The following is a 14,826-nucleotide window of genomic DNA, read 5'->3' on the forward strand; positions in this document are numbered from 1 at the left end:
TGAACACATTTTTCCATACAATTCTGACCCCAGGAATTTAATGGAATAGTTATTTTTGACATTTGACAACATGTTGACCTTATTTCTGGACAAAAATAGCAAAAAATAGCCAAAGATGTGTAGAGGATCAACTATTTTTTTGTTTTCTCAAGCGCATAGGGTTATTTGTTTTCACAACATATTATTTATTTATCATTCAAGTGTCTATTTTAAGATTAAATTGGGTACCAAGCTGAAATAATGTCCAAAATGCTTAATTTTTAACCCTTTAGAAAAATCTAAATATTATTTAAAGTGGCATAACTTTTGATGTAAACAACTCACAGAGACAAAAGGGACACATTTTTCAATACAATTCTGACCCCAGAAATTGTTATTTGTCATGTTTTATAACATCTTGACCATCTATGGTCAAAAAGAGAAAAAAAAAAGTTCATTTGACAGCGTTTTTATTATACTTAGCCGCCTGAAATAGGGTTTATTTGAACCTTTTACTTCACCTATCCTGAACCTGAAGATATTTAAAATAGTTTTACTTTTGAAGTAAACAAAACAAAGCAATGAAGTAAACAAAACAAAGCAAATTAACTAAAATTTTTATAAATAACTACAGAAAAAATCCAAAAAGGTCCAAAAAGTTTACTGAGAATAAGCTGCCAGTTTTTTAAATTTGGGGCTTTGCAGTTGGTGGTCGTCGGTTCGTACCTGCAGATCGCCATCTCCCACTGCTCTCTCTTTTGGAAAAATTTCAGTAAGTATTTGAAACTATAATTAAGATATACCTTTGTAGTCATAACTTAAGTCATAGTTAGTTTTTACTATAATCAGAGGCTTTCAGAAATCGAATCTGTATTCTTGACTAGCAGTGTTGGTAGCTTAGTTGGTAGTTGCTAGCTAAAGTTTTTTTCTTCTTTTTTTCAGGCTCAATACTTCATACATACTTACAAAGGGGAAAATTAAACATTGTAACACAGCTCAAGTGCCTCCAAAGAGGATTCGTTCCCTAACACATATTGTACATGTCTCAACTCTTTCTGAGTATGGTAATTTTACAACACTCAATACATGCAGGTGGGGAGGGCAAGCAAGAAGCTGTCATATCTACACAGTATATGAGATATGAGACAATGTGAAGACGTCAGTTCACCATACCACATGAGGGATATTTGTGAACAGGTTCCATTAAAATTAGTGGACTTGTCTTTGGATACAATTGACTTTCACCAATACTGCTGTAAAAGCTTCACAGGGAAAATACACTCACCTAAAGGATTATTAGGACCACCATACTAGCACTGTGTTTGACCCCCTTTCACCTTCAGAACTGCCTTAATTATACGTGGCATTGATTCAACTAGGTGCTGAAAGCATTCTTTAGAAATGTTGGCCCATATTGATAGGATAGCATCTTGCAGTTAATGGATATTTGTGGGATGCACATCCAGGGCACGAAGCTCCTGTTCCACCATATCCATCCCAAAGATTCTCTATTGGGTTGAGATCTGGTGACTGTGGGGGCCATTTTAGTACAGTGAACTCATTGTCATGTTCAAGAAACCAATTTGAAATGATTCAAGCTTTGTGACATGGTGCATTATCCTGCTTGAAGTAGCCATCGGAGGATGGGTACATAGTGGTCATTAAGGGATGGACATGGTCAGAAACAATGCTCAGGTAGGCCGCGGCATTTAAACGATGCCTAATTGGCACCAAGGGGCCTAAAGTGTGCCAAGAAAACATCCCCCACACCATTACACCACCACCACCACCAGCCTGCACAGTGGTAACAAGGCATGATGGATCCATGTTCTCATTCTGTTTACGCCAAATTCTGACTCTACCCTCTGAATGTCTCAACAGAAATCGAGACTCATCAGACCAGGTAACATTTTTCCAGTCTTCAACTGTCCAGTTTTGGTGAGCTCATGCAAATTGTAGACTATTTTTCCTATTTGTAGTGGAGATGAGTGGTACCCGGTGGGGTCTTCTGCTGTTGTAGCCCATCCACCTCAAGGTGGCTTCACAAATGCTTTGCTGCATACTTCTGTTGTAACGAGTGGTTATTTCAGTCAAAGTTGCTGTTATATCAGCTTGAATCAGTTGGCCCATTTTCCTCTGACCTCTAGCATCAACAAGGCATTTTCGCCCACAGGACTGCCACATACTGGATATTTTTCCCTTTTCCAAATCCAAGTAACTGAGCAGATTGTGAAATACTCAGACCGGCCCTTCTGGCACCAACAACCATTCCATGCTCAAAATTGCTTAAATCACCTTTCTTTCCCATTCTGACATTCAGTTTGGAGTTCAGGAGATTTTCTTGACCAGGACCACACTCTAAATGCATTGAAGCAACTGCCATGTGATTGGTTGATTAAATAATTGCATTAATGAGAAATTGAACAGGTGTACCTAATAATCCTTTAGGTGAGTGTAGATTTTTTACAAGTGTCAAAGGCTTCTACACCTGGTGAATCATTATCATTTGAAAAGGGACTCTCTGCGCCATGTCAAATCACTGTCAGTTCAATCTGAAGGAGCTGCAAGAAGGTGTTCCTTCTTGTTTCCCAATCAGTGCATTTTCTGTGACAAAGCAAAATCAAAGTTTCAGAATTGGAAACACAATGAACTAGGCTGGAAAGTTATTGAACCTACGGCACAAGAATTAAAGAAAGCAGCTCTTTATTCGAAGGTGCAGGGCAAGGACCTATTTGTAATGGAAGCTAAGTATTATCCATCATGCAGAAACAACTTCAACACAGAGTACCAAACCCATGAGCGTGGAAAGGAGAGAGTAGAAAAGGCAGCAGACAACACTGACAGCCTGCAGGCCCAGAAGATAGCAGCACATAACAAGTCATATTGTGTTGTAAAGGATTACACTCTTAGGAATGTGATTGAATGCAAAGAGGTTGTCCAGCTAAGATCCATGTGCAACTTGTACATGAAGACATTGGAAAAATCAAGGTTTTCCAAATCCTGAATACCGCAGTGAGAAATTGCCAAGACGGTTACAGGGAGACAAAGACCTCTCTCATGAACTCACATTCTCCAAGGTGCAACAACATGAGTGTATTAAGTCGAACCTCATATACAGCTCAGCATTACTGTAGATGAAGCAGTTGGATGTTCACCAGATATAGAAGCCTTTGACACTTGTAAACGATTTATTTTCCCTGTAAAGCTTTTATAGCAATATTGGTGATAGCCAATTGTATCCAAAGACAAACAGAGCTAACAATTATTGCTACATGTGTGACTGCATCATATAATAATTATTAATTAATCATATTAATAATGTTCATCATCTAGCTGACTACGTCTTGTATGAATTTTTTCTAAAAAAATCCTGTCAAACGTGCACAAACTGACAGTCACCACCATAAGCTACTACCAAATATTGTAGAAACATAATTTTCTGTAAAGTTGCTTTGTAACGATTTGTATTGTAAAAAGCGCTATACAAATAAAAATAAACTTGAATTGAAAGACAAGTCCTCTAATTTCAATGGAATCTGTTCACAAATATCCCTCATGTGGTATGGTGAACTGATGTCTTCACAGAGTCTCATATCCATATCCCCCACCCAACTAAGCTACCAACACTGCTAGTCAAGAATACAGATTCGCTTTCCGAAAGCCTCTGATTATAGTAAAAACTGTTGAAAAATCACATTAAGTTATGACTACAAAGGTATATCTTAATTATAGTTTCAAATACTTACTAAAATTTTGAAAAGAGAGAGCAGTGGGAGATGGCGATCTGCAGGTACGAACCGACGACCACCAACTGCAAAGCCCCAAAATTAAAAAACTTGCAGTTTATGCTCAGTTAACTTTTTGGACCTTTTTGGATTTTTTCTGTAGTTTTTTATTTATTTTATTATTATTTTTATTTATTTATTATTTATTAAGTTAATTTGCTTTGTTTTGTTTACTTCAAAAGTAAAACTATTTTAAATATCTTCAGGTTCAGGATAGGTGAAGTAAAAGATTAAAATAAATCCTATTTCAGGCTGCTAAGTATAATGAAAACGCTGTCAAATGAATTTTTTTTTTCTCTTATTGAGCTTAGATGGTCAAGATGTTATAAAACATGACATATAACAATTTCTGGGGTCAGAATTGTATTGAAAAATGTGTCCATTAGTCTCCTGTGAGTTGTTTACATCAAAAGTTATGCCACTTTATATCATATTTAGATTTTTCGGGTTTGGTGCAAAGGGTTAAAAATTAAGCATTTTGGACATTATTTCAGCTTGGTACCCAATTTAATCTTAAAATAGACACTTGAATGATAAAGAAATAACAGGTTGTGAAAAAAAAAAAAAATCACCCTATGTGCTTGAGAAAACGAAAAAATAGTTGATACTCTACACATTTTTTGCTATTTTTGTCCAGAAATAAGGTCAATATGTTGTCAAATGTCAAAAATAACCATTCCATTAAATTCCTGGGGTCAGAATTGTATGGAAAAATGTGTTCATTTGTCTCTGTATGTTGTTTACTTCTAATGTAATGCCACTTACTATATCACTTTTAGATTTTTCGGGTTCCGGTCGGGTGCAGCAAAGGGTTAAAAAATAACCCTTTGGGACATTATTTCAGCTTGGCACCTGGCAGATTATGAAAATAGACACTTTAAGGATTTTAAAAAATCAGGTGGCATAAAAAAAGCCGAGGGGTGCGCGTGGACCCCTATTTCCATCTAGACTAACCACAGTGTCCCCGGTCCTCCGTTACTCTGGCGTTGCGCCCTCTCGAACAGCTTGTGACTTTTAACACAACCTTTGGAGTCCCAAATTGCTGATGTCCCACTGCGTGCTGCTAACGGACAGAGACAAGAGGAACCGAGTTTCACTTGCAGCCAGTGGTCGGGCACCGGTCGGGCATCCTTGCTCACTGGAAACCTGAGATGACGGTCCAATCGCCAAGGGAGTTCCACAATCAAATACACAAAGGATGAACAAAAGAAACTTAAAGTTAATTAAGGTTTTGTTTGTTTGACATCAATTGAGTAAATATATATGTAGAAATGAGAGGTAACAGCTTTACCTAATAATGATAAAACAAAACAAAGGAATTATGATAATAATGGTAATTATCAAAATAACCTAAGCCAAAAGAGAGAAGAAAAATAATACAAATCAAAATAAAAGACAGGAATGAAACAAGGGAGAAGAAGTAGCTGGTTTTCACCACAGGTGGGGGGGGGGAGCACTGCCTCTCTGTGCTTAACCTGCTGAGCAGAAAACTTAATTCAAATAAAAAAATTCAAAACTGGTTTAAATCAAAATTTAAAATAAGCATGTAAGAATTAAAAGGAAAATCTGAATAATATCCTATAATAACCAACGACAGCTGTAAGTTATCATTAATAATTATGAAATTAATCAAACCGGGTGAGATTAATCAAAAAGGGTAAAAGTGGACATGCAATTCAAAACAGAATGGAAAAGACAGAGGTCTGTTAGTCGATTTAACAGGAGATTGCCACTAGATGGCTTACCTTCTAAGTGGGTCAATCAGTAGTTGACCTGAAACATCTAGATTTCCACTATTAAACAATTACATTTTAATTCAAATCATGTTTGAACCAAACTCAAAGTAAATGTAAACAGTCAAAGGAAGGGAAAATTCTTTTGTTTCCCTGTAATAATATTCGCACGAGCAAAGCTGTAAATGCAAATAATCATCGAGAATTTAGACAGCTAATTCAATACCTCACAGTGGAAATAGACATTAGCACTTAGAGCTCATTATCTGAAACGGCCACGGGATGGCGGACTTGCACTCATGCAAGCTGGAATCAGAAAGCAAGGCGTAACTTGAAACTTCTAAACCATGAGTTCCCTCTGGTGTTTAGATAGCGGAATTACAATTTCAATATGACTTAGAATCTGATCGTTTGTCAGGCTGATTTTCTGCATCAAAAATCACAAGTAACAAACAGAAAAAGGTTTTATGATCTCTGAGGTGCTATATACTACACAAGAGTGTAAGGACAGGATTCGTTTCACTGCCAAGACACAAATGTGAAAAACAGGAATTTTTACATCTGTTGACTTCCCATAAACCTTTATCAAAATAGCACTTATGATTTAAATGTTTTAGGTTTAAAATCGGGTAGCTAAGCCAATTTTAGACTAGGAGTTTTTATAGTTTATTTTTGAATATCACTGTGGTTTACCACAAATTCAATAACGATATTTAATAAGCAAGGCCTTTTTAACTGAATCAGAGGAACATCACTCATGTTCAGATTTACATGTTGCAACTAATAAAAGATTTTTCTTCATCTTTTAATTATTCATATTAAAATGTTCTTACTGTAAAAAGATTTTGGTCTTTCTTAACAGGAGACTTTTAACGTTATACTGCAGTTTACTTTCATTCAAAATAACAGTGACTATACTGTTAAGTTTCTATAAATGCCTAACGTGCTGACTGATCAGCTTTTTGCCTCAGTCAGTTAGGAGTGAGTTCGCCTTTTGCGACTTATCTCACAAGTACATAATTTCATAGCGCACGTGCAGAAATTATTAAAAACCATATACACAGATTGATTGCTCACAAACTAAGTTTGAAATGTGCGCATTATCTCCACCAAATCTGTAACTGCACTGGGTTGTACATAATAATTAACTCAAATGATATATAGGGAATTTGAATAATTAATCAGGAATATGATTAATATATATCTCATATGACAGTTACACTAAATTTTATTGATTATGAAAAATAGCTCAATTGCATTCATCAATAAATCATTACAGGGCACTGTAATTTACTCATATGTCAATATTCCATTCTTCATATCAATTATAGTGATATCTCTTACTGTAAATTACTGCAAATCAAACAGTGGTTTGTCCAGCAAACGGCCGTAAGATTAACTTATCAATTTTCAATAAAGTTATCACTTCTTATAATTCAAGGAAAAATATTCTCTGGCCATGAAAACATTATCCTATCATTATGATAAATTTAGTTTCTCAAAATAAAGCTTGTAGCTAGATCAGACATCTCAGTGACTCGTAATGTGAGCGGGGTGGAGGCAAAGGCAATCATGAATATATGGGTTTTTAATAATTGAACTAATAATACATCAAACTACAAATCACACAGAGTAAATACGCGTATGACACTACAGACAGTAAACTTTGTACAAGACATAACGGAATCCAAATAAGGGAGAGAGAGAGAGAAAAAGAGAGAGAGAGAGAGAGAGAGAGAGAGAGAGAATGAATGAGCTCAGGTATGAAAATCCCAGACAGTAACCCTTAGGCGCCAACACGAATCAAATCATAGACCAACTTTAAAGCAGCATTTAAATCTCCATAGAAAAATGATACTTGCAAAGTGTCCAGTGTGCGTGAGCTGGAGACCGTGTGACGCGCGTGTGAGCTGCGCTGGAGCATGGCGTGAGCGTGGAGCAGCGTGGTCCTTTGTGGCAAGGGGTGTTCATTCATCTTCCGGGCTGCTGCGGAATCGCGCGGTATTCAAAGGTTTAACAAGGCAGTGTTTCAGAATTCGTCTTCCTCATGTGGAGAGGCGAATAGGCGAATAAACTTAGTAAAGAAAAGAAAACAAAACAATGAAAACGAAAGCTTCCGGAGGAGCCATGACACAACATGACAATTACAAAAACACCAAACAGTACATATATAGCTGATAGAAAAACGAAGTTACATTCAAATGCAGAATTACACACATTTAATGTTTTTATTAACACACAATATAAACTGCAGATAATCCAATTTATATGAGGATCCATCTAATGAACCAAACAGCAATACTTAATACATTTAGAATACATTTGAGTAGATTTTACTATTTTCTTTCTAAGAGTTCGATTTCCTGTCCTGTTTCCCAGTGGGGTCATAAAGTTTTACGACCTGGTCAGGAGTGGGGTTACAGAAACATGACTATTTGAGAAAGTTAAAATGAGGAGAAACATTTGCAACTTATAAGATAGTAAAATTATAATCCTTGCATAACAAGGATTAACCATTCTATGCAATACACAAACATTCAAAATACATATTAATAAAATGACGAAGATAAAGAACTTTAAGAAAGGTTTCTTTTTGTGTGTGTGCTTATGTGTGTGGGTGAAATGTGGGGGTTTCATGTCCCCTTTGAGGCTCGCCCACGTGACTCTGGAATTTTTGTCGTAAATAATTTAAATCCAGCCAGGCTAGCGCCAGGCCAGGCATTAGGGCACCCAAAATGGTGAATTATGTTGTCAAACGAAGGTCCTTGTTTACTCACCTTCTGGTCTTTGAGTGCAGAATGTGTTAGAGTCAGGATTCATTAATATGGCTGAAATACAATCAGCTCATTAGTGTTACAACGTGTATGATGTATTATTATAGGTGAAATTACTCTTGCAAATCTCTGATTTCTGAGAGATGCACGGAGAGACATTTGCAATGCTCTGTTTGATTTGCACTCTTTTCATTCATAAAGTTAACTTTCATTCACTTCACACTCGTGACTTTAGAGGTCTGTTGTATAATATTGCTCTGATCGCCCCCGACTCACCTGTTATCTAGCGAACTCCGGACTGTGCCAGCTTCAGCCGAGTATACAGGCAGAATTATTCTGAATTTATTTATCTGTTATTCTGTTGCTCAAATGGTAGAGCATTGCGTTAACAAGGTTGGGGGTTCCATTTCCCGGGAACACATGATAGGTAAAAATTGATAGCCTGAATGCACTGTAAGTGGCTTTGGATAAAAGCATCTGCTAAATGCATACATTTATTTTTTTTTTCATTTTTGAAGCCATTATCCGTGCCATTCCGAATAAGGAATTCGGCTTCAGGCACACCCCTACTTATTACATTACATATTTAAGTTTTATATGCAACATAGATAAGTTCATAAAAAGTAACAGCTACACGCAATTTTGTAATCCTAAAATTCATGTCGTACTTGCAAACTCTTTGTACGCATGCTCGACTAGTGGATTGTTTCCGACAGCGCCGAAAAGTGGTAGTTGAACTCTCGACTACTCGACTAGTCCATAGAAGCCCTAGTATCTACCTTCTAATCTGTATTCCTTATCTAACTCATTTCCTGTCTTCATATACTATATTCCTACCTTCTGGTTCCATTTTAACTTCTATTCTAACTTTCTGCTTAATATGTAAATTCCTTTTTTCTTTCATATCTTCTATGTTTCTTGATATCTGCCTTAATTCATTCCTGCATATCTATCTCTGTTATTTTTCTCCTTCCCCACCTAGATTGGGCAATAAATCAAATTGGTATAAATGAAATACTAATGATTTTATGTTAAACGAATGAAGTATTTATTTAATTTTTTATTGTTTTATGTAGAATATAGGTGAGTCACGTCAATGATATTGTCTGCTAAATGAATACATATAAATCTAAACTATAAGCCTGAGTTCTCAATTAAATTTAGCTGGTAGCAATTTGCATTCATCAAAAGGACATTCCTAATTTAAGTGGTATGACGTTGTTTCCTCCGTCTTTGTTTGTGTGTGTGTCTGGTCAGAGTGTCTCCTGGGAAATGCTATCACCTGTATAATGGATTGAGGGCCAGCCTCCTGGATAACTACCAGTTACCTGAGATCCAACGCACTCCACTGGAAGAGCTTTGCTTGCAAATAAAGGTATTCAATCAAACACTCAGAGCATAATTAATTCACTAAAATGGTTGAATTACCCCTAAGAGATCAACAGAAGTATAAATCGATGTACAGTAGCTATGTCTGAGTCACACTACACAGGTTTGGTGTCAGCAGTAGGTGTGTATACTGTGAAAATGCATAAGAATCATGCTTGCTGGCAGTTCTCAGAGAGAGAACTTCTTACTGCTGTGGTTTTAGGAAATTGGACATTTCCACTGGTGACTCATTCATGCTCTCCAACACGCACACACACACACACACACACATTCTCTTCATTAAACACAAACACTCAACCTCTTTCTCCTGAATCTGTGTGGCTCTAATGGGGCCTCAAGGCATAGGTTTCACAAATAGTCTCCGGTGACCATAATAAGCGAGCCCACAAACAAACTAATGGATTAAAAGGGACATTAATCACTGTCATTGTATCTGAGAGGCAGTGTAATTGTGTAACGAGGCCTTTTAGCTGTGTCATTTTCACCTCCACATGGCTGCCCAGTCCCAGTTCTCTCTGATGCTTGGCAGTACAGTGAGCACAAATAAATATTCATCATAATCATTTATTCACACAAAGCCTTGAGGTTAATATAAACATTTGTATGCATAAATTGTAAAAAGGTTTTATTAACAGCGTGGTCCATTTCTCTCTCTTTTTCTATATATTTTTTTTTCTGTCAGATACTGAAGTTGGGACCCATTGCATCTTTCCTGCGAAAAACCATGGACCCCCCCTCAGACAAAGCAATAGAGCTGGCCATCACACACCTGGTGGACCTGGTGAGAGGCTAAAGAGATGGAAGAGAAGAATAAATTATAGAATTAAAAAAGAAGGTTGGATTTAAAAATAAGTAAGGGATTATTTACAGTCTGCCATTATTGTAAAATAAATTGGGTAGTCAGGAACCCAGCAAAAAAAAAGCAGCTACATGGTTCCTTAACCAGTCATTTAAATGCACATGATAGATTACTTTGAGGGTTGCAAACTAGCTAAGGCATAATCTAAAGTCATTATCACGGAAAAATGAATAATGAATGGAGAGTCGGACTTGTAACCCGAAGGTTGTGAGTTTGTGTCTGTAGTGGGGGTGAATGTACAGCACTCTCTCCACCCTCAATACCATGACTGAGGTGAGACCTTTAAACAAGGCACCGAACCCCCAGCTCCTGTGTGTGTTCACGGTGTGTGCATGTTTGTTCACTACTCACTGCTGTGTGTGTGCACTTGGATGGGTTAATGCTGAGCACAAATTCCAAGTATGGGATGCCACATGTCACTTCCTTTCCTTTCCTTTTAATTAAATGGACATTTGAGTTGAACCTTCTTTTTGTGAGAGAAAAGAGTGAAGGGTGCTATAAGAAGTGTGAAACACAGGGATATAGGAAATCAATGGCCCATGACAATGGTCCATTATCATACCGTTATTATGCTAAATTATTTGACAGTGACATGCTGTGATTGATCAGAATGAAGTGTTCCAGAAAGCTGTGTAATTGAGAGGTTTGATGTCTAAAATCAAAGTACTTAGCAGCAGCAGCACAATATTTTCAAACGTCTTTTGGAAGAGCCAACCTTTTCTCTTTTTGTATCTTATAGAATGCTCTAAACCGGAATGAAGAATTAACTCCATTAGGATTTCATCTTGCCCGAATGCCTGTGGAGCCTCACATAGGAAAAATGATTCTGTTCGGGGCTCTTCTGGGCTGTTTGGACCCTGTTCTTACTATTGCGGCCAGCCTTAGCTTTAAAGATCCCTTCTTCATACCGCTGGTACAAAAACACCCTTTTACATGATCACAAGCGATACACAATTTCTGCCAATATTGCTCACATGATTGCACAAGACACTATTTGAAGAGCTGGATGATGACATCACTGAATCAATGATGAACTGACTTTAACGGAAAAAAAACTGTTTACTGTTGTCCTCTTGTATTATCAGCACACCTTTTTCCTGTTTAACGTTGTAAACCTGCTTTGACACAATCTGTATTGTATAAGGTACTATATAAATAGAGGTGACTTGACTTGGCACCCACCAGTCATCAATCTTGCAGAGCATTTAGAGCAAACCCAGAGGGTGTTCTCTAATAAAGGCTTGTTTGACTGATGGATTAATTTATCTCAGGGAAAGGAGAAATTTGCAGACCGGAGGAGGAAAATGCTCTCCCAAAACTCTAGAAGTGATCATCTCACTATTGTCAATGCATTTTGGGTAAGTCTTAAAGAGTACATCTTCATTAAGAAGTCACTCTTAGATGTTAGGTGTGTGTGTGTGTGTGTGTTGTGTGTATGTACGTATGTATATGTATATATATGTATATATGTGTGTGTGACAATCCATTTGTTTATTTATTTTTTAGGGCTGGGAGGATGCTAAGAAACAGGGCAGCAGATTTGAGAAGGAATACTGCTGGGAAAACTTCCTTTCTGCCAACACCCTACAGGTCAGTCTTAACTCTCCACAGATCAAACAGTTGAACACCGAAGAGGAAATTAGACTCTTTGATATGCACTTAAAGGGGTCATATGATGTGATTTCAACATTTCCTTTCTCTTTGGAGTGTTACAAGCTCTTGGTGCATAAAGAAGATCTGTAAAGTTGCAGAAATTTTATAAAAGCTAAGATACCTCTCATACCTAAAACGGCTCATTCTAACACACACTTACATGTCTACGTCAAGATTTGGGAGGATTTGCATAACGCCGGCCAAATGCTCATGCAAAGAAAGGTGTTAGCTTTTATTCTCGCTGTTGCTGCCACTGCCATGTTATGGAGTCACTTTATGTTTCATTGTGAAAGTGAAGCTACTTTGTTTGGCCTTCCGAAAGAGGACACAACTAGGAAACAGTGGTTAAGTTTCAACACTGTTTCCGACAAGTTTACAACACTGTTCCGGAACAGTTCAACCCAAATATTCAAATGTGTGCAGCGCATTTTTGGAGGATGAGGACTGTTTCCTGTGAGAGTAGCATACAATGCCAGTGTCTGTTCTTATAAACTGGGGCAGGTCCAACTTTGCAAGTACAGTCTGGTGCTTCTGACTCATAGTCTGTAAGTAACTCTTCATATGTAAAAGATTTGCCACTGGTGATTCAAACGCGAGTTTTGGGGAGTGTAGAATAGTGCTTGTTGTTTGCCATTTCTCCGATCACAAATGCAGACGTGGTTTTATGTTTACGCAAGTGTTATACGCAACATGTAAAAAGACAGTATAAGTCAATATAATCAGTAATGATGTCCCCACTGGATGCAACAAATGCCTCGTTTGTAATGGGTTTTTGTCTCATCGTGCTGGGACACATGGGACGACAGTATGGTGAGGGGTGTAACATTTCCATCACACGCTTGAGGAATTCAGCCAGTCACAATGCGCTGGATAGCTGGCCAATCAGCACACACCTCTCTTTACAGAAAGAAGAGTTTTGTAAAAATGTACGTATTTCAGAAAGGCAGGGCATAGAGGAGCAATGATAATGTACAGTATGTGGAAAATGTGTCTTTTGAACCTTAATCTGCATAAACCCATTGCATTGCACCAAATACACAAAATAATGTTCTTTTTAGAAATGTCATATGACCCCTTTAATAAACAAAAAACCTACTTTGCTTGTTCCTACCAGATGCTTCATAATATGAAGGGTCAGTTTGCGGAGCATCTTTTGGCAGCTGGCTTTGTGAATAGTAAGGACCCTAAAGATCCCAGCTCTAACATAAATTCAGGTAACTCTGACTTTACTTGTCCATCTAACTAAATATTTGTCCTTTATCCCAGCTGTCCACTTGCTCACATATCTAGCTGTCTGTCATTTTGACACCACTGGTATCTTTAAAGATTTGAGCAGTCTGAATGTGATGATTTTGTCAGTGTAGCTTTGAAAAGAGATTATCTTTTCTAAGCGAAAAACTAAACACACAATTTCTCCCAAAAATACAAATATTTCACAACATTATTTAATGCATTTGGCTTGTTCAGCTGACAGTTGTACAACCATTTTTTTTTCAACACTAGTTATTGCAAAAATGTTACATTTATAGAGTACTAAAAGCTGTTAAATCACGGTTTATTGTTAGTTCATAATATCTAATGCATATAAGAGGTCATTATACCATAAAATGCAGAATGCAATATGATACACCTTTATAATCGTTGGACCTGTCAATCACTTCAGTTCAGTGACTGACTTCTGCACTCTTGCTAAAACTCCTGTCATAAACAATGCTGTTATCTACACTGCACAGTTAATCTCTTATTTACATTGTGTCTGCATTGTGTTATGATTAAAGGGATGGTTGATTGATTAAAAACCGTAATGTTGCTGTATTAGCATAAACAGTATTTGCAAAGTTACAATGCAGAAAGTTCAATGCAAGTTCCTGGTGCTGTATGAGGTGTAACGGAAACAGGTCAATTTAGCTCAAAGGGAATCATTTAAGATTTTAAAGGGAATTTGAACAGAATCACTGTTTCACGGCTGGTCACGGAGATGCCCTGCGATTCAATGAACGAGCCGTTTAACATCAAATCTGCGCTGGATACTAATATCCAAACTGTAGTGAAACACTATCAATTAGCACAGAAACAAGATCGGCAGTTTAAGACATTAACTTGTAAGCACAAAACACAAGATACTTCTCTTTTCAATATGAATAAGGCTTTATTAGATAAATCTAAGACATATAAACTAATCTAACACATAAACGCACGGACTCACACATTCACACAAGTTGCAGGAAGATATAAAGTTAGGGAAAGATGAGTTTAAGAGAATGGAAATATGGAATCCCAAGTTTACAGCAATACGTTCATGCATAGACATGAACAACCATCAATCACGTAATTAGCCCTCGCATTGAGTTCCTCAGTGAGGTTAAAATTATATTAGATACACCAACAAAGGTCACAGTCTGGAGGTAAAGTTACTTGCGTCTCCTGTGAAAGAGTCCCGGTGAAAGGGCTATCCCGAGGTCGTTGATTGGCTGGAAGTTCAGTCGCTAAAGTGACGTCTTGGGGAGCCCGTGCTTGGGCGTTGGCTGAAAGTGCAGAGTCGTGTGCGCTGGTTGAAGTTGAATGGGCACCCGAGTTCAGGCGTCGGAGACTCGACGTGACAAAACTTAAGTCAGAACACGAAACTCTCAAACGGAAAAGAAAAGAAATAAAGT

At 37.4% G+C, this 14,826-nt stretch overlaps 1 protein-coding gene across 1 annotated transcript in view; it reads left to right on the top strand.

The window, feature by feature from the left end:
* Positions 1–14,826, top strand: part of dhx36 (DEAH (Asp-Glu-Ala-His) box polypeptide 36) — a 46,862-nt gene that overhangs the window by 25,700 nt on the left and 6,336 nt on the right. The window contains exons 16-21 of the mRNA XM_026287781.1: positions 9,529–9,646; positions 10,343–10,441; positions 11,259–11,432; positions 11,791–11,877; positions 12,026–12,109; positions 13,287–13,386. Of these exons, the coding sequence (XP_026143566.1) occupies positions 9,529–9,646; positions 10,343–10,441; positions 11,259–11,432; positions 11,791–11,877; positions 12,026–12,109; positions 13,287–13,386 (662 nt within the window). The remainder of the gene's footprint in view (positions 1–9,528; positions 9,647–10,342; positions 10,442–11,258; positions 11,433–11,790; positions 11,878–12,025; positions 12,110–13,286; positions 13,387–14,826) is intronic.

The sequence above is a fragment of the Carassius auratus genome, chromosome 18, assembly GCF_003368295.1.
Source record: "Carassius auratus strain Wakin chromosome 18, ASM336829v1, whole genome shotgun sequence".
In the NCBI taxonomy this organism is placed as follows: domain Eukaryota; kingdom Metazoa; phylum Chordata; class Actinopteri; order Cypriniformes; family Cyprinidae; genus Carassius; species Carassius auratus.